At 45.7% G+C, this 25,837-nt stretch overlaps 2 protein-coding genes and 1 long non-coding RNA gene across 19 annotated transcripts in view; 2 read left to right on the top strand and 1 right to left on the bottom strand.

Moving 5' to 3' along the window:
• Positions 1 to 16,403, top strand: part of VSIG10 (V-set and immunoglobulin domain containing 10) — a 39,327-nt gene extending 22,924 nt beyond the window's left edge. Inside the window, exons 4-10 of one of the 10 annotated variants that reach the window (XR_014068457.1) lie at positions 591 to 851; positions 7,493 to 7,786; positions 10,599 to 10,709; positions 11,024 to 11,039; positions 12,524 to 12,735; positions 13,130 to 13,259; positions 13,624 to 15,487. Coding sequence is in view for 5 of the 10 variants with exons in the window: in XM_081539730.1 (XP_081395856.1) it covers positions 591 to 851; positions 7,493 to 7,786; positions 10,599 to 10,728; positions 12,524 to 12,735; positions 13,624 to 13,679 (953 nt within the window). In the remaining 5 variants the exon portion in view is untranslated. Of the gene's footprint in view, positions 1 to 590; positions 852 to 7,492; positions 7,787 to 10,598; positions 10,729 to 11,023; positions 11,040 to 12,523; positions 12,736 to 13,129; positions 13,260 to 13,623 lie in introns of all 10 variants that reach the window. The other 9 variants (XR_014068460.1, XR_014068459.1, XR_014068456.1 and 6 more) reach the window with 9 other exon arrangements.
• On the bottom strand, positions 10,127 to 18,917 carry LOC145525862 (uncharacterized). Of its 2 annotated transcripts, none has more exons than XR_014068463.1 (5): positions 18,342 to 18,917; positions 18,026 to 18,135; positions 15,527 to 15,715; positions 14,412 to 14,565; positions 10,127 to 11,474 (listed from the first exon to the last, which is right to left on the bottom strand). It is a non-coding gene; the product is annotated as an uncharacterized LOC145525862 (long non-coding RNA). The 2 variants fall into 2 exon arrangements; XR_014068464.1 differs by having other exon boundaries at positions 18,665 to 18,740.
• Positions 18,918 to 19,472: 555 nt separating this feature from the next.
• The window catches only part of WSB2 (WD repeat and SOCS box containing 2), a 21,002-nt gene continuing 14,637 nt past the window's right edge, over positions 19,473 to 25,837 (top strand). Inside the window, exons 1-4 of one of the 7 annotated variants that reach the window (XM_081539736.1) lie at positions 19,666 to 19,745; positions 20,961 to 21,063; positions 24,768 to 24,889; positions 25,361 to 25,529. In XM_081539736.1, coding sequence (XP_081395862.1) covers positions 24,862 to 24,889; positions 25,361 to 25,529 — 197 coding nt within the window. In that variant the 5' untranslated portion in view covers positions 19,666 to 19,745; positions 20,961 to 21,063; positions 24,768 to 24,861. Of the gene's footprint in view, positions 19,598 to 19,665; positions 19,948 to 20,195; positions 20,756 to 20,957; positions 21,068 to 24,767; positions 24,890 to 25,340; positions 25,530 to 25,837 lie in introns of those variants that run through there. The other 6 variants (XM_081539737.1, XM_081539742.1, XM_081539739.1 and 3 more) reach the window with 6 other exon arrangements.

Genomic DNA, 25,837 nt, shown 5'->3' with positions numbered 1-25,837 from the left:
TTATGTAAAATATTTATATATTATATAAAATATATAAATATATGATATATACATAACTTTTTTATGTATAATTATGAATACATGGGTTACCTGACATTTACAAGTTTGTAATTTGTTAAATTTTTATATATATAGTTTTAAAAATTGTATTTGCACATAGAAAAAAAGTGTGTTGAGGATTGGGGATGAATAAGTCTCTCTCTTCCTGTAATGCCCTGCAGGGATCAGCAGTGTCCAGTAGAACTTTCTGTAATGATGGAGATGTTGTCTTGTGTGTGGTCTAATTCAGTGGCCACCTCCTACATGTGATTACTAGGAAATGTGGGTAGTGTGATGGAGGAACTAAATTTGTAATTAATTTAAATCAAATAGCCACATGGGGCTAGTGAGAAATGCAAATCTCTTCAGAGACTTAACACCTAGCAGGGGAAACCCGACTTTTGTCAGGCACTGATTTGTACTAGGATCTATTTCAAGGTACACTAACTGGAGTTGCTGTTTCTCCGATACCCTGGTTCTGTAATCCTTAGAGTCAGCCCAGTGGCTCATCTTAGCCTATGATTAAGGCTGCGTTCTCTGTTATGTTGCAGCTCCCCCTCCGTCAGCCCCCCAGTGCTGGGCAGAGGTGTCGCCAGGATTGTTCTCACTGCAGCTCAGCTGTCGCTGGGCTGGGGGATACCCAGACCCAGACTTCCTGTGGACAGAAGAGCCAGGAGGTGTGGTCGTGGGGACATCAAAGCTAGGGGTGGAGATGCTGAGCCAGTCCCAGCTGTCAGATGGCAAGACGTTCAAGTGTGTCGGGAGCCACATCGTGGGGCCGGAGTTGGGAGCCAGCTGTGTGGTACAGATCAGTGAGTCTGCCTTGCCTTGTTCTGGGGTTGGGGTCCACTCACCTTCCTGTCTTCTGGGACAACCCTTTGAAAGAGGGTCTGAGAAAGAGAGCCCAGGGTGTTGGAGTAAACTGAATTCCTTTCATATCTTCCTCCCATTTTCTTTTTTAAAAAAATCAAAGTATTGTTAATTAATTATTATTTATTAACAAAATCAATCATTAATTTAAATTAATTTATTGATTAAAATTAATTTTTAAAAAATTGAAGTATAGTTAACTTACAATATTGTGTTATTTTTGCTGGGTAGCAGAGTGATTCAGTTATATACACACACACATATATACATATTCTTTTTAATATTCTTTTCCAATGTAGTTTATCACAGAATATTTATTTATTTGGCTGTGCCAGGTCTTAGCTGTGGCATAAGGATCTTTAATCTTCAACGTGGGCATGTGGGATCTAGTTTCCTGACCAGAGAGCAAACCTAGGTCCCCTGCATTGGGAGTATGGCGCCTTAGCCACTGGACCACCAAGGAAGTCCCTGTCACAGGATATTGAATATAGTTCCCTGTGCCATACAATAGGACCTTGTTGTTTATCCATTCTATATATACAGGTTTGCATCTGCTGACTCCAAATTCCCACTCCATCCCTTCCCTACGCCCTTCCTTTTGCATTATGCTTCCTTCCTTTCAAACTTTAAAGATGCATAATGAAACTTCTTGGTTCTAGTCCAAACTGGTTTTCTCTTGACAAATACTAATTGAGCACATACTACATGCCAGGCACAAGTTTCTAAGTATTGAAGATGGAGCCGTGAACAAACCAATGTTCATTTGTCTGTTGACAAATGACAAAGGTTCAATTTGTTCATGGAACAAATTATCCCTAAACTTAATGGCTTCAAACAACAATCGTTATCTCATGATTTCTGTGGGCCAGGAATTCATACAGGGCAAGGTGCTGACACCTTGATTTAGGACTTCAGACTTTCTGAACTGTGAGAAAAAATTTCTGTTGTTTTAAGCGACCCAGTTTGTGGCCCTTTGTTACAGCAGCCTCAGGAGACCAATACAATGAGTAAGCCAGGGCCAAAGTATGTTGGATTGTGTTGGCCCTGGTGAGGTTGTCCTCACAGTTTGTGAGAATAATCCTCAGAGGTGCAGTGTGGAGAGCGGACATGCTGAGAAGTGAGCCCGGGTGTACCAGCAAGTGCTTGTTCTCCGAGGCGAGTGGCATTTGAGTGGTTGACCCTTCCCACTAATTGAACACACTGTCCCCAGGTGTCCCCTCTGTGCCAGGTACTGTACCTGGCCTTTGGCAACATAAGGGACCAGGACTCACTTTCTGCCCAAGGACAGGAGTTGGCAAACTGTGCCCCATGGGCCAAATCTGACTGAACTGTTTTGGGGGCAATTTTTAAGAAATGAGATACAATTTGAGACATAATATAAATTTCACTATTTTGGGGGGGTGGGGTGGGGGGAGGTCTGCACCATGCAGCTTGTGGGATCTTAGTTCCCCAATCAGGATGAACCTGCACCCTCAGCAGTGAAAGGGTGGAGTCCTAACTACTGGACCACTGGGCAATTCCCTAAAATTCACTAAAGAGTATAATTCAGTGGGGTTTTTTTTTTTTTTTTTTAGTATATTCACAGTGTTGTACTACCATCACCATTCTAATCCAGAACATTTCCATCACCCCAAAAGAAACCCTGTACCTTCTGGCAGTCACTCTCTCTAGAAAAGACCATACGAGGATATTTATTTCCCAGTATCTCCACCAACATTGAGTCTTACTAATTTTTTTAAACTTTTCCTGTTTGCTAGTTGGAACATGGCTAGTTGTTTTAATCTGGGTTTCTTTGATCACTGGTGGGGTTGATCATTTTCATACATTTATTGGCTTCCTGTATATTATCTGTGAATTATCTGTTCATATTTTCTCCATTCTTTTTTATTGGCTTCATCGTTTCTTATTTCACAAGAGTCACTTAATTTCATAGAACTGTCATGCACATTATAGATATTATTCTGGCATATCTTGTTCCTAAACCATATTTGTGACATTTCTGCTAGTGATGAGCAATTTCTGATTTTGAAAGGGTCTTCTCTGTCAGTCCTGTTTTAGGTCTCCATGCTCAAAAGGTCTTTGTCTCTTACTTGTTAACTTATTATCTGTAATCCTCATAGTAGCCTTCAAATTAGGATGATTCGTAACTTGTAGATGATAACACGTGTGAACTAACTTACTCAGGATCAGCCACCTCTTAAGTGATGGAGCAGCACTTAGCCAGGCTGGTCTGACGCCAAGGCTCTTGCTTTTATCCAGGTGCCCTCTTTCCACACTTAATCTGGCAAATCTTTTCTTTGTGTGAGATTTAGGTACTCAGCATGGTGCCAAGTGGGCTTCCCAGGTGGCTAGTGATAAAGAACCACCCTGCCAGTGCAGGAGACAAGAGATGTGGGTTCGATCCTTGGGTCAGGAAGATCCCCTGGAAGAGGGCATGGCAACCCACTCCAGTCTTATTGCGTGGAGAATCCTATGGACAAAGGAGCCTGACAGGCTACATAGTGTTGCAAAGAGTCAGATGAGACCAAAGTCAAACACGGATGCATGTATGGTGCCAGGTGCTGTGGAGGAATACAGAGTCCTTCCCTTTAAAAGACTTAAACTTGGAGAGAGAAGTCTGGCAAACTTAAACCAGAAAATGGCAATATCACAATACAGCTGACCCTTAAACAGCACAGGCGGGTTTGAACTGTGAGGTTCCACTTACATGTGGATTTTTTTTTCCCAATATAGTACCTATATTTTCATTTTATAGATCTTTAACTCAGTGTGGGGGAAAGTGTGTGTCTGATTAGAGAGCATAAGATGTGGAATCAAAAGAACTAGGGTTTGAGTCCTGATGCTATCCAAAACTATTTCAGCTTCCTATCCTTGGGTGAGTCATTTTCTTTGTGTTTGAGGCAGAGATAGCAGGACATGGATTTTAGATTCCACACAGACTGGCTCCCCCAACCCCCATGTTGTTCTACGGTCAACTGCAATAGAGACAGTAGTGGTTTATTGAGTGCAGACCCTGTGCAGGTGCCGAGTATTTTGCACACAGCATCTCGTTCAGTCCTCAGTCAGCTGGTGAATTGAGCTCTTGCAGTATTATCCCCCAGAATCAGTTTCCCGGAGTTGCAGTACCACAAACTTGGTGGTGGCTTAAAACAACAGCTGTTTATCCTCTCTCAGTTTTGGAAGCTAGAAGTTTGAAATCCAGGTGTTGGCAGGGCCACGCTCCCATCAAAGCCTTCGTGGCAGAATCCTTCACAGCCTCTTCCACTTCCTGATGGCTCTATGTGTTCCTGCGGCCCCATCACCCCGGTGCCTGTGTCTGTCTTCACGTGGCCTTCCTCTTTGTGGGTGCGTCTCCCTGTGCCTTCCCCTCTTCATTTTTCTTTTTTGCTATGTGGCACGTGTGACCTTAGTTGCCTTGCCAGGGATCTAACCTGCACTCCCTGCAGTGAAAGCATGGAGTCGAACGACTGGAGCTCCAGGGAAGTCCCTCTCCTCTTCTTATAAGATACCAGTCCTTGGATTTTGGGTCCACCCTCAATCTGGGATGATTTCATCTTGAGATCCTTAACTAGTTACCTCTGCAAAGACTCCATTTCTGAGTAAGACCACATTCTGGGCTTCTAGATGAACACAAATTTTTGGAGGACGCTCCATTTTATGGAAGGTGAGACAGAGGGAGCTGACTTGCCCAGACTCATGCAACTAGAAAGCAGTAGACACACTCAGGGTGGTACATAACGGGGAAATGCCACAAGTGTGTTATGGATCGTAATCCCAGGAAGTGAATAAATGATGGACTGATGCTGAGAGAGGGTGAAATTGGCAGAGGCAGCTGGCAAGGTTTGTTATTTTGCCCTCACCCTCTCATTTTATTTGCCGATCTTGCCTAAGTTATCATTCCTGTGGCCTCTGAGACTTGGCCCGTAATCTGAATCTAAATATGTGCTCAGGGCTAAGAAATGTGTCTGGAAAAGGGAGCTGACCAGAAGTTTTTCCCAATTCCAGGAGCATGGGAAACAGGCACAGAGCCAGGACCCTTCTCAACTCTGATGCCATCCAGTTCTCCCCGCCTCCCTCAGGGGCACTCAACCCTCGATGAGCATGCTGGTCACCTGAGGGGCTGGTTAAAATGCAGATTCTGACTCTTTGGGTCTGGGTGGATCCAAGACTGCATTTCTAACTGGCTCCCAGGAAGTGTTGATCCTGCTGGCCTGAGGACCACACCTTGAGTAGCAATGTCTTCAGGGCTGAGGGGCTCTGGATCATTCTACATAGAAGGACTAGTGCATCACTGAAGGGCAATACTAACACCCACCCAGGGATGCAGGGCAGCATAGCCCCCAAGCTGATGAAAGGCAATGTTTTCAGGGATTCCTGCTACCCAGACCTCTATTTTTCTCTTCCTTTTTTTTTGGCTGTGCTGCGTGGCTTGCAGTATCTTAGTTCTACAACCAGGGATTGAACCTGGGCCACAGCAGTGAAAGCGCTGACTCCTAAGCACTGAACTACCAGAGAACTCCCCAGATCCCTCTTTACATGGTGTGTTCTGTTCAGTTCAGTCACTCAGTCATGTCAGATTCTTTGCAACTCCATGGACTGCAGCACACTAGGCTTCCCTGTCCTTTACCATATTATATGGCATGTAGGCCCCCTAAAACTGAAGAAACCAACTCAACTCATGACAGGATGCAATGTTGTGGAGCCCCGTGTGTGAGGGCCCTAGCATGCTGTCCATCTCCTGCAGATCTGTGAGGCTCTGCAATACCAACCCCACCCCTGCCCCACCCTTGCACGCAGTATCCTCTTAAGCGAAACTCTGAATTTATAAGTGCCACCCAAGCTGGCTGGTGACATAGCTTTTGGAGGGGTGAATGCTGTGTTTGGCGAAAGTACATACCTTTGGGTTTCAGGGGAGGTGCACTGGGGGACTGTTTGTTTTGCCTTTAATAGAGGAAGAAGGGGCCATTTCTCAAACTTTGGTTTGGGACCCTGAAATACAAACGTATTGATGCGGCTTGTCACTGCTGCTGGCTTTGTGACCCCAAAGGAAATTCTGGTTAACCACAAGCAGGGAAGGAGCAATTTAGCAACGTGGGGGGAATCTGATAGTTGATTCAAGAAGGGGTGTTCACAGGTGATTTTTCTGAGCAAAACCAGGTTTGGGCGATTCTCCTCTGTTGACCTGACCTAGAGAGAGGTTGTTCCACTCCCAACCCCCTCCCCCTCCCCCCTTCCTTCTTCCCTGGATGCCAGCAGTGAAACCCTAGATTCTCTCTTGGAACAACTGCCAAGGGGAAGCGTGTAGTTTCACTCTCCTGGGCAGGAACCCAACATGCAGCTCTGTATCCCTCAGCTGCTGAAAATACGGATTTAATAAATCCTCCCAAGATGAATTCACTACCCTTCCCAAGAGGATGTGCATTAGGGGGAAAGGCTTCCCGTGTGAAGGATACAGACTGATCCTCATAGTAGATCTCATGGCTCCCTGTCTCCCCCTTAAATCAGACCCCAAGGCCACAAGGATGCACAGTCTGAGTTTTCTAGGACAGACCTATGGTAGAAGAATGGCCCCCCAAAAATACCCACATCCTAATCCTCAGAGCCTGTGAATTTGTTTCCTTACATGGTAAAGGGGCTTTGCATCCGTGATCAAGGATATTGAGATGGGGAGATTGTCCAGGATTCTCTGGTTGGGCCCAGTGTGATCCCAAGGGTCCTCATAAGAGGGAGGCAGGAGGGTCAGTGTGGTAGTGATTTGTGATGACAGATGCAAGCAGTAGGAGTAATTCAAGGAAGGGGCCATGAGCCAAACAATTCAGGTGGCTCCTTTCTAGAAGCTGAGAAAAAAAGGAAATGGATTCTCTCCTTGAGCCTCCAGAAGGAACCAGCTCTGCCAACACCTTGACTTTAGTTCTGTGAGATTAGTTCAGATGCCTGGCCTTCAGAACTATAAAAGGATTAATTTGTATTGTTTTAAGCTGTTAAGTTTGTGCAATTTGTTACAGCAACAACAGGAAACTAATACAGGTGCCCTCCTGTTCCCTGGAACACCCTTGTCAGGGTGTGTGCCAGTATTTTATCTGATCAGTGTGGTTACTACACACAGAACCCTAAAACATAGGAAGTAAGGAGATGTGGACCACAAAAGCCTGACTTCTTGGGTTCCATTCTTACACAGACCAGTTCATTCTGGTTTGCCTAGGACTTCACAAGCACTGAAAGCCCCCAGGTGCTGGGAATCCCCTCAGTCTTGGGCAACCCAGGACAGTTGGTCCCCCTAAATTCTAGTTGCTCACTTCCTTAGTTGTGTGACTTTAAGTTACTTGACTTTCTCTGTTCCTCAGTTTCCTATGCAAAATGGGGATAACAAGATTATTGTTGAGAACTAGTTGGGTTAATATATAGGGTGCCTAGCCCATAGTAAACACTCAACAAATATTATCTTTTATTATTATATGAGACCAGATGTGGTACAGAAATTCCTAGAGTTGCTTTGTTCCACAACAAGTAACATTCTTGAAATTCTCAGGTCACCGCTTGAATATCCTTAAATGTTTATTTTTCTTCACCTTCTGATGGCCAGGGAGCCCCTCCCTTCTGTCTGAGCCCATAAAGACTTGCTTCGTGGGGGGCAATGTGACGCTTACCTGCCAGGTGTCTGGAGCCTACCCCCCTGCCAAGATCCTATGGCTGAGGAACCTCACCCAGCCCAAGGTGGTCATCCAGCCCAGCGGCCACCACCTCATCACCCAGAGTGGCCAGAGCTCCACCCTCACTATCCGCAATTGCTCCCAGGACCTGGACGAGGGCTACTACGTCTGCCGGGCTGAGAATGCTGTAGGGGTGAGGGAGGTGGACGTCTGGCTGAGCGTGAAAGGTGAGTGCTGGAAGTGATCCTGGAGGAGTAGAGCTTCAGAGGACCAGCATGGGGGAGCAACTTGTTGCTTCCCTCTACAAGTGTCACCGCCATCAGGGAGGAGGCATATCTGCTTACCAGTGGCTTGACAAGAGGGATGGGAAAATTACTGTCCAGTCCTAAATCTCTTAACTATTGTATCAAAATAAAATATTTATTTCTTCCCAACCCAGGGATCGAACCCAGGTCTTCTGAATTGCAGGTAGATTCTTTACCACCTGAGCCACCAGGGAAGATAAAAAAGTTATTTAATATCAGTTACATCCTAAAGGGAAAAAATATATATATATACATATAGAAAACATATATATAAATATGTTAAAATACATACATGTCTATAAAATAAAAGATATAATGATATATATATATACAATGTAAGCTGTGAAACATAACAGCAAAAGGAACACCCAAGAAACTACCATCCCACTTAAGATATAGAACAGTACCAACACTGCTAAAGTTATCTGTAGGTAGTGTGGCAGATTTAGAAAACAATAGCAGCAAAGCTAAAAAAACATGCTGCTCACTTAAATTTGCACTTTAGAAAAACAAAGAATTTTTTTTTTAGTGTTATGTCCCAAATATTGCATTTGACATACTTATTCTTTTTAATTTTTAAAATTTTTATTTTTTATTTGGCTGCACTGGGTCTTAGTTGCAGCATGTGAGATACAGTTCCCTGACCAGGGACTGAACCCAGGCCCCCTGCATTGGGAGCATGGAGGCTTAGCCACTATCTCACCAGGGAAATCCTGGGACATACTTATTCTAAAAAAATTATTCATTGTTTATCTGAAATCCAAATATATGTGGGCACACTGTATTCTATCTGGCAACCCTACCTGTAGGCCTGTTTTCAGTCTCATCCTGGGCCTTCTGAAAAAGGTAATTCCTGAGTTTCATGTTTTATTTAAGAAAATTTTTGCTGCATAGGTACACATTTCTAGATAATATAGTTTAGTTTTTGAGTTTTGAGAAAAAATTGTTGTTACTATACAAATGTAGTCTTTTTGTGACTTGCTGTTTTTCCTCCACATTTTGTTTTCCAGATTTATTCATGCTGACATGTGTAATACTTCATGCCTCTTCATGGCTGTGTAATTTTCCACTGTAGCACTATTCCACAACTAAATTGATTTTCCTGCTGATGGACATTTGTGTTGTTCTGATTTGTTGTTGTTGTGATGAACAGTGTTGCTGTGAAAATCTTTTACCCAGCCCCCTGTGCACATATACCCAGGTCCCCAGGCAAATATGTCTCCAGCATATCTGTACCAAGAAGTAGAAATGAAGGGTTATAGGTTATGTGCATTTTTATCTTTATGAAGTAATACCAAATTATTTTCCAAAGTGGTTATACCAATTTCCATTTGCAATGGCAGTTGTCCCAGATTTTCAACCACAGATTTTGTGATTTTTGCCCATTAAGTAAGTGCAAAATGAAATCTCACTGTGGTTCTAATTTGAATTTCTTTGATTACTAAGAAGGCCGAGCATTATTTCATGTTTATTTGCTATTTAGGTTTCTTCTATGAAATATATAATTGTGCCTCTTTAAAAATAGTAGTAGTTTATTTAAAAATTAAATTTTTTTTTTTCTTTTGGTCACATTATGTGGCTTTCTGGATCTTCCCCAACCAGGGATTGAACTCAGGTCTGGAATCCTAACCACTGGGCTACCAAGGAACTCCCCATAATTGTCTTTTTTGACGTTTTCCTCTTTCTTATAGATATATAGGAGTTCTTCAGAAATTCCACACACTAATTCCTTGTTTTACACGTTACAAATATCTTTCAGTTAGTCCTTCTTGCTTTTTTTATGGTATCCTTTGATTTGCAGAGGTTCTTTAACATGGTGGATTTTATGAATATTTTCCTGTATCAGTAGCATTTCTGTGTCTTAAGAAATCCTTATCTATCCTGTGGTCATGAAGGCATTCTTCTATATTGTCTTCTTAATGTTTTATTGCTTGCCTTTCACAGTTAACTCTGTAGTCCATCTACAGTTGACTTTGGTGAATGGAGGAAGTAAACATCAAGTTTCCTCCACACCCAGTTTGGATAACCATTTGGTCTAGCACCACTTCCTAAAGAGTTCCTTTTTTACTCACTAGTCTATCCTATATCAAGTTTCCTTTTGTTCACAGACCTGTTCTTATCAAACCCATGCCCTGTAGAGTAGAAGACAAGTGTCTTAACCACTAGAGCACCAGAGAAGTCCCTTCCTATTCTGTTCTGTTGATCATGTCATTGCGGCACCAATAATTCACACTCTTAATTGCTGTAGCCTTAACAACAGTCTTGATGTATGAAGACACAGAGATTTTAATTTTCCAACGTTGTTTTGCATCACATGCTTCATTTGATTCCCACAAACTGTCTGAAGTAGGAAAATGAGATGTATGTCTTGCTCTACAGAGAGGTCATGAGACTTCCCTGTAGCTCAAACGGTAAAGAATCTGCTTTTGAAGCAGGAGACCAGGGTTCAGTCCCTGGGTTGGAAAGTTCCTCTGGAGAAGGGAATGGCAATCCACTCCAGGATTCTTGCCTGGAGAATTCTATGGACAGAGAAGCCTGGTGGGCTACAGTCCATGGGGTTGCAAAGAGTCGGACATGACCGAGTGACTAACACAGTCCACAGAGAGGTCATATGCCTCACTCAAGGTCATGAAACCAAGATAAGAGTAGGATCCAGGCCGGGGAGAAGAGGTGTTGCACTCCTAGCTGAGTGTGTATCATGTGGATGAGTGAAGGGCGTGGTGTGTCTTTGCAGAACCTTTAAACATTGGGGGAATCGTGGCCACCGTCGTGAGCCTCCTTGTCCTGGGACTGGCCATTATCACCGGGCTCCTGTTGTATTACAGCCCTGTGTTCTGCTGGAAAGGTAAGGGGTTCCCGGAATGGTAAGGACTTCCTGGGCCCCTTTGTTTCTCTTGCAGGCTTCCTGAGAGGGTGTGGGTTGGGGAAGATGGTCCCTGTTATGCTCCCACCTGAAGCTGCATTCTGTAGGCTTCCAAACTGGGTCCAGATTTACAATAATGAAGCACCCAAGTACCCTTCCTGAGCACCCTGTCATCTCTCATATTGGGTCAGTTTTCTCATTGCCTATCCTTTTGTAACTGTTAGCTGGCTTAGAAACTTCTGTGAGGCCAAACTGGATCTTATTGGATATTAATGTTTTTTCCTTTCTCCTTTCAGTAGGAAGCACTTTCAGGTGAGTGTCCTCTAGACTCAAATCAGAAACCCATTTCCATAATCTGTTTTCACTGATGTTTTGTTTATAACATTTCATAAGAGCAGTAGTAACCACTACCACTGGGGACCCACCAGGGGCCAGACCTGGGGCTGGGGCTTCCTCAGGCATTATTAGAGACCCCATCATACACTCCTCAGGGTGCTGCTGGCATCGCCATTTTCCAGATAAGGTGAGGGAGGCTCACTGAAGTGAAGCAGTTTCTGCAAGCTCATCTAGGAAGTGATGGCCATGCCCACAGTCAGACCCAGGTCTGATGGATTGCAAAGTCTGTGCTCCTTTTTCAACGCCAGACCTCAGGGCGAGGCATGTTGCTGGTTTGTCGTTGAGGCATAAAGACAGCATGTATGTGTTGAGCTCAGTCATTCACGTATTTATCTAATTTTCTGAAAAGAGCTAAAAGGAAGAATAAGTCATCATCTTACAACATGCTTTGGAAAACTAGTCTGCGCATGCCCAGAAGCCCCTCCCAAAAGGAGGGAACCTTAGTAGGGGAGAAACAACTAAGTGGAACTTGACTTCCCAGGAGAGCCTGCGCAGAGCAAGGATCTCTTCTCTTCACTCCTCTTATCTGTTTATAATTTGGGGTATTACTGTTCTGGGACGAATAATGAGATTTCATTGTTCTGGCACCATCTTTCATGGGACAGTGTTACCTGTACTGCCCCATTTTTGAGGGTCATTTTGGCATGAGTCTGTCCTTCAGGCTTATTTCTCACAAGAGGGAGCAGCTTGGCATAATGGGAAAAGGCTTTGGAATAAGTGGACCTGGGTTCACATGGCTGCTCTGCCCTTCAAGCCTGAGGTTCCTGGAAAAGCCCTGACCCTCTCTGAGCCTTTGTTTCCTCAACTGTTTCTCAGAGGCAGGATGTGAGGATTAAATGAGAATGTCATGCTCACAGGACTGTGACTGGCCCATGAAATGTAGTCTGTCTGGGGAGGCAGAACTAGCAATCATCTAGAGGACAATTCAGTGCCAAACAGCTGGCTGTGGACGCCAAACTCAGTCACAGCTCAAGGGTACAGGGGGAGGGAGAGGACTTTACTTGGGCTTTGAATAATGAAAAGGAGGAGAAATTTCAGTAAGTAGAGGAGAAATAAGGGCATTTCAGGAAAGAAACAGAGCATCTGTGTATGTGCTGTGAGGGGAACTGAAATGGTGGGTGCTTGGGACCATGAGGTCACCTGCCAGACGAACAGCGGGGAGAGGGCAGGGGGGATAATAAAATTCACCCAGCACAAGGTGTGATTATCTAGACAGTCTGTGGCAGCACCTCTTTGAAAGGTCATCATCTCCATTTCACAACTCAACCACATTGAGTCCATGAAGAATTGTCCACGTTACCAAAGGGGATGCAGAGAACCGAGTGTTCCCTATTCAGTGATGGCTGAAGTTGGAGAAAACAGGGTATCTTCTTGATCATTTCTTCCCTTTTGGAAATTAGGAGGCAAGACATGGGTGATGTCATGGTTTTGGTGGATTCAGAAGAGGAAGAGATGGAGGAGGAGGAAGATGCTGCAGAAGAGGAAGAGGAGGAAGCTAGTGAGAGGGAGGAGTCACCAATAGAAATAACCAAGTATGGCCACATTCACAGAGTGACCGCACTGGTGAATGGGAATGTGGACCAGATGGGCAATGGACTGCAGGCTCTGCAGGGTAAGCTCTTTGCCCTTTAAAGCACTCTGCAAGGTTGTGGTGGGCTTTCCAGGAAGAAGTCTCCAAGGGTCTGCTTTTTAAGGGCTGGGAAAGACAGTTAAAGTTTAATCTAGAATCTGAGAATCTCCCATCACCTACCAACACAACAATTAAACTGACAAATACTTACTGAGGGCCAGCTCTAGGAAGGACACAGATTGGTACTGTCAGGCACCAGAAAATCAAGACCAATGGTGATGGGCTTTACGAAAGCAGTTAGGACGAACAGACTAAAATATGAAGGGAAAATGAAAATAAAAGGAAGATTTAACCAACCCTTTGAGAGAGTAGTAGAGTTGTTGTGGCACAAAGGAATAATTACTTGCCTGATGAATGATACTTTTACAAATTACAGGACCTCAGGAGAAAGATGAGCGCTCAGAGGGATGCATTGGTTGGAAGACATTTTGTGAAAGATGTGGGCTATGAGGCATGTCTTTCAGGACAGTTGAGCTTGAACAAGCAGAAAGCAGAGGGTGGTCCAGGTGAGGGGAATGTCAGGAGCCAAGAAATGTGGACAGTGTCAAGCATGTCAGTGGATTCTGAGTAGAAAGAATGGGTAAAAGGCAGGGAAACCCACCCTGCTTCAACTGCTCATTCATGAAACTCACCAGTAAAGGACTGGAAATCAAGGTGACTGAAAACTGACGGGAGGGACTTCCCTGGTGGTCCAGTGGTTAAGACTTCCATTGAAAGGGGCACAGGTTCAATCCCTGGTCAGGGAACTAAGACCCTACAAGCTGAGCAGCCCCCACCCACCTCCCCGAAAAAGAAAACTGAAGGGGGAAACAGAGTCATCTCTACTGAGAGCACCACTCAGAGTTGGGTCTACTTTTCCCTCCCATACAGATGACAGCAGTGAGCAGCAGAGTGACATCATTCAAGAAGAAGACAGGCCAGTGTGAAGAAGACAACTGTCCTTTGATATCTGTCTCAAAAGCTTGGAAAGCTGTGTTCAAGATGAGTTTCATATTCTGCTTTACTTGACTTGCACCCCTGCCTGAGGGCTGCAAAGGGTTTGGAGGTTCTCAGCAAAACAGGAAAACACACATACATCTTTTCTACATCCCCTCTCCTTTTTTTTTCTAAATTGGTTTGATTTACTGTAACTTTTCTCAACGATGGTAAAAAGCTTTGGGAATGGGTAGTGTGTGTGGGGAAAGCTGCATTTGGGTTTTCTCCAGGTTGACTGATGCTGAGATGGGGGAGCAGGAGTAGGGGGAGGCAGTAGGCCTTGCTGTCCTTTGTCACTATTAAAGGTCTGTAACTAGCCCGTCCCGGTACACAAGAGGACAGTGTGGGGTGATAAGGACATTTCCTTTCTCACTGCCTAGGTAAGCTGAGGAACCAGGTGAACATCAGCTCTCTGGAAAGGTGAAGAGGTGCCAGCTACTGCTGTAAATCAGAGGGAGGTAGTTTGGTTTGGGTTTTGAGTTGGAAACACCCAGGCTTCAATCTGGACCCGGCTCCTTTCCTGTTTCATAGGCTTGGGCAGGTAGCTTTACCTTTTCCCCTGAGCCTCAATTTCCTTATCTGTGAAATGGGTGAAATCACACCTACTTTACAGGGTTAAGGTGGGGACTGAGGTCCTTCAGGATGTGAAAGTGCCTAGCAGATGCTCCGCAGATGTTAGTTACCTTTTCCTTTGCCTTCTCTAGTGGAAGGAAAAGAGATGTCAGCTGTTCAGTTACAAACTGCTGCCTGGGCCTTTCATTCTCTGTAGAGTGGTTCCAGACCAGGGCATCATCAGAGGATTGCTCTGCGGATTTCTGCTTTCCTAGAGATGAAATTCTTTTCAAAAGAGATAGGGGCCGATAAGAGGAAGTGCCTTTCACTAGAACCTCACATATGTCAGAGCTTCATATTTATAGAAAAGCCTCTTAGGTGATGCACTATTAATTTTGACTTTCCCACCCTTCCTTTCTCCTGTGGCTTTGAAAAAGGCGGGAGGAATGTTTTGTAACATAGTAGACCTGTGGCCTCAGTTTCTTGATCTCAGAAATGGGATTGGGAAAACGTATTTCCTTCCTAAGGATGTTATGAGGATACACCGCTCAATAATGCTAAGTTCTGAATGAAAATAACATGTGATGAGTTGAAGCTGCTATTGTTTCCAGTAGATCCCTGTATAGAGGTTTTTTTTTTCTTTTCTTTCTGATTTCATCCTAATCTCTTAAATGTCAGGGACCTTCTAAGGGTATAAAATATGTGTGCTAAACTTGAAAATCTGACTTGAATTTGCACTCTTTAATACTGCATATTCTGCTCTAACAGGCAAGACTTAAAGGAGAACTTCCCTCTCTAATAACAGGGCCTGGGACTTCTAAGATAAGAAGCTGGTTATCTGCAGGGTTACCCTGCAGGTGTGGCTGGGGCAGGTCAATTTTCTTGGATGAAGGAACTAAACTGAGGAAGTCACCAGAAGTGAGAGCCCTGTCCTCAGCTCAGAACACTGGAGAAGTCAGAGGCTGGTTGCAGTGTCCACCCCTCAGGAATACCTGTGGCCTTGTTCTCTTGATGGGCTGGATCTTTTGCTGCATGGAACCTCACGTACTTAACCACTCTCACCAGTCTAAGTTAGTGTCATTTCAGAATGGGATACTTAAGACAGGCGGTGTTTAAAGTCATTGAACACTGAGCTAGTCTTTGATGAATCCATTTCTGGATCTGACAGTCCACTGTGCAGAGGCAACCATATTTTAAAAAGGAAAAAGCAAAGAAACTGTAGGTGGGGGGAAAAAGAATTCCCTACCTGGAAGGCAGACAATGATTTGCAAGATGACGGAAATGCTCCCCATGACTTCTTCTTTTGCATGCACACCTGATGATAGGAAATCTTCAAGGATTTTCCCCTTGCAAATGGGAGCTTCAAGGTCTTGGTGCCAAACATGATAAACTCTTGTCCAGCTGAGCTGTGACTGCTGTCACGTATATCTGAGCCCTGTGTGCACAGATAATATTGTTGGGTCAGTTAAGAGCTGAAGTACTGGGGGGGGAGGGGTGGTCTTCAAGCTTGAAGGATTTTTAAAGAATTAGGGCTTTTTTTCCTGTTCTTTAAGATGACCCATCCCCAACTCCACTAGCAGGTCGTCAACAGTGGGTTATAGACTTTCTGTGGCAAAGTCCAACTTACATTGTGCTTTAAAAAAAAAAAATCTTACCTGAATGAATTGTGAACTGGAGACCAGGAGATATACTTATCAGAACCTAGAAGATAAATACTTCTGGGCCATTGCAACTGACATTCCTTTTCCACCAAACCTGGTGGACCTTGGGGAGGGGGTCCCATAATCCTGTGGCTTTGTTATCAGTTCCCATTCTCACAAGCACATACCTATTACTGTTACTGCAGCAGGAATACCCATGATAGAAAATCTCCCTAACCTAGACACTGAAACCTGGAAAATCATCTTTGTTGGGTAAAATTTATTATGATGCAACATGTGCCAACTGGTATTTCTCACCATGGTCCTGGCCAGGAACTGCTGCAAAAAGAAAGAAACAGCTCTCTCTGCACTACTTACATTTTCATATTTGGTATGGAGGTGGGGGGTTGGGAGAAATTCATCCTGATGTTAGAACATGGATTTGTTTTTTAAGATAATAGAATAAAGTTATTTTTAAATAAATGCTTTAGTGATCTTCATTTAGACCTGATTAGTAAACTAAAAGATTTGGGGAAATGGGATTGCCATCCACAATTTTTTTTTAACTAGCTTTCCCAATACTAGTAACAATGTTGTTCTTGCTGCCATTTTATTCTTTCCTATGACTTGTAGATGCTACCTACCCTCTCATCTCTCCATTGTATTTGCATATCCTCAAATACATATCTCTTTTTGGTCAGACTGCCTGTTTTCTAACATTAAAGGGTTAGGGTAGGAATCATCATAGAGTAGTAGACTGATGGAATGTCTGAAAAGACAGTTTCTGCGAGCTGTTGAGTCGCTGCAGTGGTCAGTGGTTTTGGAGTTTCTCACGAGGCTCAGCTAATAGTAGTCCCCATATTTCTGCTTCATTGACTACGCTAAAGCCTTTGAATGATAACAGACTGTGGAAAATTCTGAAAAGAGATGGAAATACTAGACCACCTTACCTGCCTCCTGAGAAACCTGTATGAACCTGTATGCACATCAAGAAGCAACAGTTAGAACTGAAGATGGACCAATGGACTGGCTCAAAATTGGGAAAGGAGTATGTTAAGGCTGTATATTGTCACCCTGCTTATTTTAACTTATAGGCAGAGTACATTATGCAAAATGCCAGGCTGGATGAAGCTCAAGCTTGAATCAAGATTGCGAGGAGAAATATCAATAACCTCAGATACGCAGATGACACCACCCTAATGGCAGAAAGTGAAGAGGAACTGAAGAGCTTCTCGATGAAGATGAAACAGGTGAATGAAAAAGTTGGCTTAAAACTCAGCATTCAAAAAGCTAAGTTCATGGCATCTGGTCCCATAACTTCATGGCAAATAGATGGGGAGAAAAATGGAAACAGTGAGAGATTTTATTTTCTTGGGCTCCAAAATCACTGCAGATGGTGACTGCAGCCATGAAATTAAGACACTTTCTCCTTGGAAGGAAAGCTATGACAAACCTCGACAGCGTATTAAAAAGCAGAGACATCACTTTGCCAACAAAGGTCCGCATAGTCAAGGCTATGGTTTTTCCAGTAGTCATGTATGGATGTGGGAGTTGGACCATAAAGAAGGTTTGGTGTGTTCAAACTGTGGTGCTGGACAAGACTCTTGAGAGTCCCTTGGACAGCAAGGAGACGAAACCAGTCAATCCTAAAGGGATATCAGTCCTGAATATTCATTGGAAGGACTGATTTTGAAGCTGAAGCTCCAATATTTTGGCCGCCTGATGCGAAGAGCCAACTCATTGGAAAACACCCTGATGCTGGGAAAGATTGAGGGCAGGAGGAGAAGAGGGCAACAGAGAATGAGATGGTTGGATGGCATCAATAACTGGATGGACATGAGTTTGAGCAAAGTGTGAGAGACAGTGAAGGACAGGGAAGCCGGGCATGCTGCTGTCCATGGGGTGGCAAACAGTCAGGCAAGACTGAATGACTGAACAAAAACTGTAACAAAGTCTCACCTCAACTCCCACTTGAGGAGGCCCAACTCCACTCCCTATCCCTGTTAGAGGCTTTTTTCTTGGGTCATTGTCTCTCCCGTGTTTCTTTACTTCACTGCAGGCTTCCTAAACTGTAATCAAAGCTGTCCCATTTTCAAGATCCTTACCTTCTAACCAAACTCATGTTTCCTGCTGTCACCTGTTTCCCACGTTCTTTTTAATCCAGTCTCTCCATGTGCTGGGGCTTCCCTTGTGGCTCAGCTGGGAAAGAATCCGCCTGCAATGTGGGAGACAGGGTTCGATCCCTGGGTTGGGAAGATCCCCTGGAGACGGGAAAGGCTACCCACTCCAGTATTCTGGCCCGGAGAATTCCATGGACCGTGTCCATGGGGTCCCCAAAAGTCGGACACAATTGAGCGACTTTCACTCCATGTTGTGTGTGTGTTGACTACCAGCTTCTGTTTTCCCAGCCCTTCATTTTACCTCTGCCTGCTTTCACTTCTGTTCCGTTTCCTGGGTCACACTCAAGTCCATCCAGCTTGTCCACTTTCGGACCCCCACTCTTTTTAACTCCTCTTTTTCTCTGGCTGTTTGCCCCTTGCCCTCTACCCCTTATAACCGGAGCATTTTCGTTTTCATCCTCCATTTTCCAGTGGGCTTTCTTTTTCTGGTTCCCATTTTTTTTATAAAACGACCCCTTCCTCTGACCCTGCACTCAGATTCCCGCCCCTCCACCGACTCCGATTCTCACCCTGCCCCCCCATCTCCCCCAGTTTCCTCCTCAGCTCCCCGATGCCTTTCCGTACCCCAGCCTTCGTTTTTCCCTCAGCTCCGCCGCATCCCTTTTTTAACTCACACCTCCTCCCTCCATCTCTGGTCCTTATCTGGCCCTTATAGTCCTCCCCACTCCGTTTGACCCATCTCTCCCCCAACCCGGATTTCTACCCCAGCTCCCCCGCCCCTTTTCCACCCGAGCCCCACGCCTCCCAGCTTCACCACAGGCGTTCCCTCTGCCCCTCGGCTCTCCCACCCCCGTGCCCCCGCCGGCCCCAGTTTCCCTTCAGCCCAGCTCCCCGAATATCCCCCACTGCCCCCTTTTTATCCCGCGGGCCTCACCTGCCCGCCTCCCACGCCGGTTTTTCCCTCAGTACCACCCTCGCCCAGGATTACTTCCTGCCCGCACCGACCCCCGTTTTCCTCCGAGCCCCACCCCCACCCCTGGGTTTTACGCCGCCCCGCCCCCACTTTCCCCTGGACCAGGCTCCTCCAAACCCCAGGTTCTTCTGCCCGCCACCCTCCCCATCTCCTTATCAGCCCCGCTGCCCCTCCATCCGCGCTCGATCCTGCCCGAGGCCACCTGCCCCCACATCCCCTACTTCCCCTCAGCCCTCGCCTCCCCCCGGCCCCCAGGGTCCACCTGCCCGCCCCGCGTCGCCCGCAGCCCGGCTCCCGGCTTCTCCCCTGCGCGCCCCGGCCCCGCCCCCCGCGCGTCCCCGCCCGCGCCCGCCGCCATGTGACGGGAAGCAGCTGATGGCCTCTCCGGGTGGCGGCGGGCGCGGCGGCGGCGGCGGCGGCGGCTGGGCCGGGGCCGGGGCCGGGGCCGGGGCCGGGGCCGGGGCGGGGGCGGGGGCGGGGGCGGGGGCGGGCTGCGTGGGGGCGGCATGAGGGCCGGCGGCCCGGGGGGCTGAGGCGCCCGCCGCCTACCGCGAGGCCGCGCGCGTCCTCCATGGAGGCCGGAGGTGAGTGGGGCCGCGGCGCGCGTTCCCCGCCGGCGGGGCAGGGCCCGTTCCCCTGGGGGTGGGGGTGCAGGCTCGGCAGGGAACGGTCCGCGGGGGTGGGGTGGCGTGGGGCACCGGGCCTGGGACGTCCGCGTCGGCCGGCGGCAAGGTGCACGCCCGGCGCCCAGCTTTGTTTCACTTTCGCTGTCAACGGCCCCCACCCCCTCTCCAACCTCTCCCGTCTCCCGGCCGGACCCGGGGACTACGGGCCTCTGCGCAGCGGGGATCCCCACCCCCGGGACAGTGGGGGGCTCCTGGGGCCGGACGCCACCGCCCGGTTGGGAGGCCGGGGATGCCAGGCCCTAGGAGGGGTGGGTGTTTTGATACCCGAGAGGGGGTGGGTGCCCAGGTGTCAGGTGACGCACTCGAGGTCTGGGTGGGAGTCCGCTCTGCCCCATAGAAGCTGTGTGATCGTGACGGGCCACTTAACACAAGTCTCTTTTGTATCTGCAAAATGGGCTAATAATAGTATCTGCCTTAGCGGGTGGTTGGGAAATCGGATCTGGAATTCCATTTGAAAACCCATATTGCGAGCCTGGTGACATAGATGGGGGGACAAGTTAGGATACGCCTCAGAGTGAGGTACTTGCCTCTATCCTGTTAACAGCTTATCAGAAAACGGTGTGGAAATCAGACAATATTGGAAGCACTTAGAGGGTCCGCCCAAATGAACATACAGCCTCAGTGGGAATGGTGTGCTTGTGCTAAGGCCAGACCTCAAGGCCCGTGCTTCAGAATCTTTCCAACCACTTTGCCTCTAAACCTCGCTAATATAGAAACTTGGTGTGGGCTTGTGGTTTATTCTGGGAGTCCCAACTCTTGAATATTCTCCCTTGCTTAAAGGCAGTTTCCTTAGGGGAAATTTCTCTGAAGGGATCAAGGCCTGGGCTCCGAATTTGTTCCATAACCTCTTTGTATTCTTCCAGTGAAGTGCAAGCTTCATTCTGGTCTGGAAGATTATGATTGTGGGTGTTTTTATGTTTCCCTGACTCCTTGGATGGAATAGGGATTACCAGTGGGTGGGTGGGTTGAAATCAGGGGATTCCCCCAGGGTGGTGTAACTTTTTAATTTGGGAAATGACATTTCTTTGTTTGCTGGAGCCAAGCATTCAATACCAGGTATAGAGGTAGCTCTCTCTACTTTCCCATCTAGATTAGGGCTTTCTTTTCAGTGAGTGTGTTACCCATAGAACTCTTGTTAAATGGCCTCTACTGTTTGCCTGAAATCTTATGTGAATCTGTTTCTAGCTTCCGCTGTCATTTCCATTGACTCCTTTTAGTGTATATCTAACAATGATCTGGAGCTAGTCTCCCTTTTTAGCAGGAATCTGTTTCCAGTTCTGGATTTTTCCTAATGATTGATGACTGTGTTTTGGGGTGTGGGCTGAGCTACTGAGAGCTGCCAAGCTACTGTTTAAAAAAAAAAGGTCAGTTTTATGTTCTTTTGAAACTGAATAAAGGCCATTGTGATGGGATTACAATGGGCAACAGTAGATATCTTCAGAGCAGTGGTTAGAATGCATTTATACGTTGAAATATTTATTGAGTATCTACTGTATGCCAGGCACTCTCTAGGCCGGCACTGGCTGATAGAAATATAACCTCAAGCCACGTATGCAATTTGAAATGTTCTAGTAGCGGTGTTAAAAAAAAAAAAAAAAGTGAAACAGGTGGATTTAATCTTAAAATTAAATGTTAGTCAATCCAGCATATCTAAAATGTCATCTCGATATATAATCGTGATAAATTATTGAACATTTTTAGATTTTTGTTTTTGTACTGAGTCTTCAAAATAAAGCATGTATTGTGTAGCTAACAACCCATCTTAATTGGGACTTGCCGCATTTCAGAAGGTTAGTGACCACATGTGGCTAGTGGTTACTGAATGGGACAGTGCAGCCCGATAGCAGTGAATAGTTTGAAGTGAGGATGGGGAAGAGAGAAACTATGGTCACCTAAAAACAAGCAATCAAGAGAAGATGGGTGAGTGATGGTTAAAAGGAAAATTCAGTGCAGTGAACGCAAGTCACTGGACCACTTTGGGTAGCGAGGCCAGGAAGGTCTCTCGTACGTTGACACCAGCACTGAGGCCTAATCTGGACGAGGATCTGGGGCCAGCCAGGCCGAGTTTTCCAGGATGATGGAATGGCTAATGTAAAGATCCTAAGGCAGGATAAATCGTCAAGCTTCCTGCCAGCTAGAGTCCTTCATAGCTTCCATCTCTGTGTACAGGCAAATCTCCTCCCACAGAAGAGGCCCATGGTATGTATCTTTCCACTCCGCCTGATTATCCAAACACATCCCAATGTTTAGAAAACTTGGATCCATAGGCCTTTTCACCAAGAAGGTCCAGGACAGGTACAATCCCAGATGAAGCTGGATCTTCTTGCCTCTGGGTTTTTTGTTTTGTTGTTGTTTTTTTTTTTTAAGTTGTGCACTAATTATGGCTTTCTCTTCCAGCTGCCAAGTTTAGTTTGGGCCCAGCCTCCCTTTAAGAATCTTCATAGTTCCTTTATTTTTTTTTCTCATTATTTTAGTCTTTGAATTCTCGAGCCTGAGATAGCAAGAGATTAAATCTCCAAATGACAGAAATAGAGTGTGAAATCTGGATATGGCTTATGTTTAAGAAGCATTTCATGTTAAATTTTTGGCAAAGGCATCATAACAGTCTAAGGGACTTCATTTCATGTATATTATAGAGAGATACCATGTATATTTATTCCACAAATATTTACTGATGGCCTGCTCTCTGCCAGGAACTCTGCTAGGCACTGGACATAAACATACAAGATCCCTACTCTGTGGCATTGATGTCCTAGTTGGAAGATGACAGATAATGATCACAATGGTGTTTGTACTGTAAAGAAAATAAAGTGAGAAGTTATGAAGAACCTTGACTTAGGATCAGAGAAGGGCTCTCTAAGGAGTTGTCATTTGAGCTGAAACCTGAATGAAGAGAAGGTGCCAGGCAAGCAGGCATTCCAGGTGAAGAGAATAGCTGGTGCAAAGGCCCTGAGGTTGGAACTAATTGAGCACCGCCAAGGGGTGAGAAAAGGCCTGTGTGCAGGACTTCTAGGGCAGAGTGAGGTTTTTATTCAGAGATGGATTGAAACTGATCACTGAGAGGTGAGGAGAATGGGTGGTGGGGGCCAGAGAGGGGGCTAGGAGAGCAGTCGGAAGCTGCTTAGAGATAATGTTGGATAGATGAGCTGATGCTGATGAGATGGTGTTACATAGTTGAGAATAAACAGCCATGAGGTGGAGGAAAGTTAGGTTTGCCAAGTCTCTTGGGAGCAGACTCGATAGAACTTGTTCATGGGTCTGGATTGGGAGGTCAAGAAAAGAGAGAAGTCAGGGTTGACCTCTTTTCATATTGTGTGGAGCCTGCGTGGTGTTGAAAGGATGGATGACATGCATATCCTGGAGGAAGTGAACCAAGTGTGGCTCTTACCAGGATGGAATAAAGTCAGGTGATAAAAATGTACCTCCAGGTCAATGGCGTTTAATATTTGACTATTACTGGTTTCTCAGCCTCAACACCATTCCATTGATGTTTTAAGCAAAATAATTTTTTTTTGTGGGAGTGGGGGGCGGTCGTCCTGTGCGCTGTAAGATATTTAGCAGCGTCCCTGGCCTCCACCCATTAGATAACTAGTAGCACCACCCCCAGTTGGGACAACCAAAATATTTCCAGATATTGCCACATGTCCCTAAGGGACAGAAGTGCCCTCAGCTGAGAACTGGATAACATGAAGGAGGCATTGACAGGGTAGGGCCTTGTTACCTTAAGATACCTAGAAATAATGAGAATAAAGAAAACACCACAGGATTGCTGCTTAACGTTAAGTCTTGTTTTCAATTTGAAATATAAAATAATGTCCTACCATGCACATATTCAAACCCAGAGGAGTATGCTCGATTACACAAGTAATTGTATAAATGAAAGGGTCACATATACAAAAATACAGATTTCTAGGAGGAATTACCTAGGCCTGTACAAATGCCAATTTAGACAGACCTAATATTTCAAAACCTAGATTTCCACGTAGAACCTCAGGGAATGAATATTCTCTTTACAAAGGAAACTTTTAAAATTTTCTGTAAATAGCAAAGCCACAAAGTCTTGATATAATTTGTTAAAATTCTATTTAAAGAGAATTTTCAGCAAAATATATCCATGTAAATAGGACATACCCCTGTATTTTCCTATAATGCATACATCAGGAAATACATATATATATATATACATACACACATAAAAATATTATATACATATATGCGTGTTTACCATCTGATTCATTGAATCTAAGATATCATGGATTGTATTGACATTATGTGTCACTAAAAAAATACTGCCTATTAAACTATGAGAAGTCATCACTTAACGCATCCTGATTTTAACAAGGTCAAACTATGAGAAGACATATAGAGATATGTCCTGAAATACACGAAACAGGAGCTGTTAAATTAGTATCTATCTGGTAACAGCTATAAAAGGGTCAGTCTCAAAAGTGCTAAAGTGGAACATACTTATCAGATAGTGACCTCATTCAGGATGGAAGCCAGTTTTTATATTCATATGTATCGCAATCAAAGCATCAGTTCTGAAGGCCTTGAACTTACAGGCTTTGTCAGCCATTGAGAATCTTCCATCAGAGGATAGAGTTGAACTAGGAACTGCCCTTCAAGTCGATGAAGAAGCACCAGTCCAGCCCCCACCCTTCACCCCGAGAAACAAGGATTGAATTGGCTTGATGTTTGAAGGAGGCTGTATAAATTCCGAGCTGGAGATGGGGTTGGGGCAGAGGGAAATATAAGGAGAGCAGTGAAATAAGAGAGAGCAGTGAAATAAGCAGGATAGGACTTATTTCTGCTTTGATAGTGTGAGATCCTGGTACGCTTCTCAGTTGCTAATCTTGGTGGGATTCTCATAAGCAGAACATGAGTCCAGGCGTGAACTCGAATGAGCTACTTGGGGCACGACAGGGAGACGTATGGCCGGCACGCAGCATGGACTGGAAAAGGGAGGCTGGGGCCAGTGGGGTGGGGAGGAAGGTTGCCTTTAGTGGTAGGCAAGTGGGTGCCTTGAAATGTATTTGAAAGAAATGTTGTGATGTAATGTGTGTTTCAGCTTTAGCAGGGTCCCTAGGGGCAGGGGAAAAAATGAATCTTGTGAAAAAATCTGGGCAAGATGGGATGAAGATTTAAGCCAGAACAGAGAGGAGATGGAAGAGGAGGGCAGATCAGGAGGTGGTGAGCAGGGCCAGTGTTAGCCTTGGTGATGGGAGGGATGCTGGCGAGTGAGGGGAAGCCTGTGAGTTTCAAATACTCCTTTCCGGAGAGAACTTAAGTACATCTGAAGGCCTCCTGATCATTACCTTCTAGCTGGATCCTTGCCTAGCCTGCCTCCTTTCTTCCTCTTTGGGCTTTCATGGGATAACGAGGCCCCCCTTCACTGGGTTCACCCTGACAAAGGTTACTCTGAGTCATGGTTAACCAGCAGTGCCAGAACTGAGTAACCCCACTGGAATTTGGCCTGTGGCTACTGTTGTTGCCCCGGGTCATTTAAATGACAACTCCCTCCGGGAATCCAGACTGTCACTTTTTGCCAGGGGACGACCTCTGCTTTCCTGTGTCTGAGTCAGCAAGGTGCTGGGGGGCTGGGCTATGCCCTTTCCAGTGAGGTGAGGGTGCCTTCTTGAAGTATGCTGTCTCCTGCCCCAGAAGAGCCGCTGCTGCTGGCCGAGCTCAAGCCCGGGCGCCCCCACCAGTTTGATTGGAAGTCGAGCTGTGAAACGTGGAGCGTTGCCTTCTCCCCGGATGGTTCCTGGTTCGCCTGGTCTCAAGGACACTGCATTGTGAAGCTGATCCCCTGGCCGCTGGAGGAGCAGTTGTAAGTTCTTTCACACCCAAAGGAATGAGGAAGTCCTGGGGAACTTTCCCAAATGACTTCCTGCCCAAGAGCAGGAGAGGGAAGGTGGCCGAACAGTTCAGAAATTGATCTTCGGGGTTTCCAGGGTCCTTCATCCTGTACCTGTGAAACCTCATTCTGTTGATAGCCCCAAGTGTGTGTGTGTGTGTGTGTGTGTTTAACCGCTTTATTGAGGTATAATTTACATACTATACAATTTTCCCATTTAAAGTGTGCAATTAAGTGACTTCAGTATATTTACAGAGTTGTGCATCCATCATCATGACCAA

Source organism: Giraffa tippelskirchi, chromosome 11 (genome assembly GCF_054371585.1).
Source record: "Giraffa tippelskirchi isolate mGirTip1 chromosome 11, T2T-mGirTip1v1.2.pri, whole genome shotgun sequence".
Classification (NCBI taxonomy): domain Eukaryota; kingdom Metazoa; phylum Chordata; class Mammalia; order Artiodactyla; family Giraffidae; genus Giraffa; species Giraffa tippelskirchi.
The sequence above is the reverse complement of the archived record's forward strand: the minus strand, read 5'-3'. Positions and strand labels throughout refer to the sequence as shown.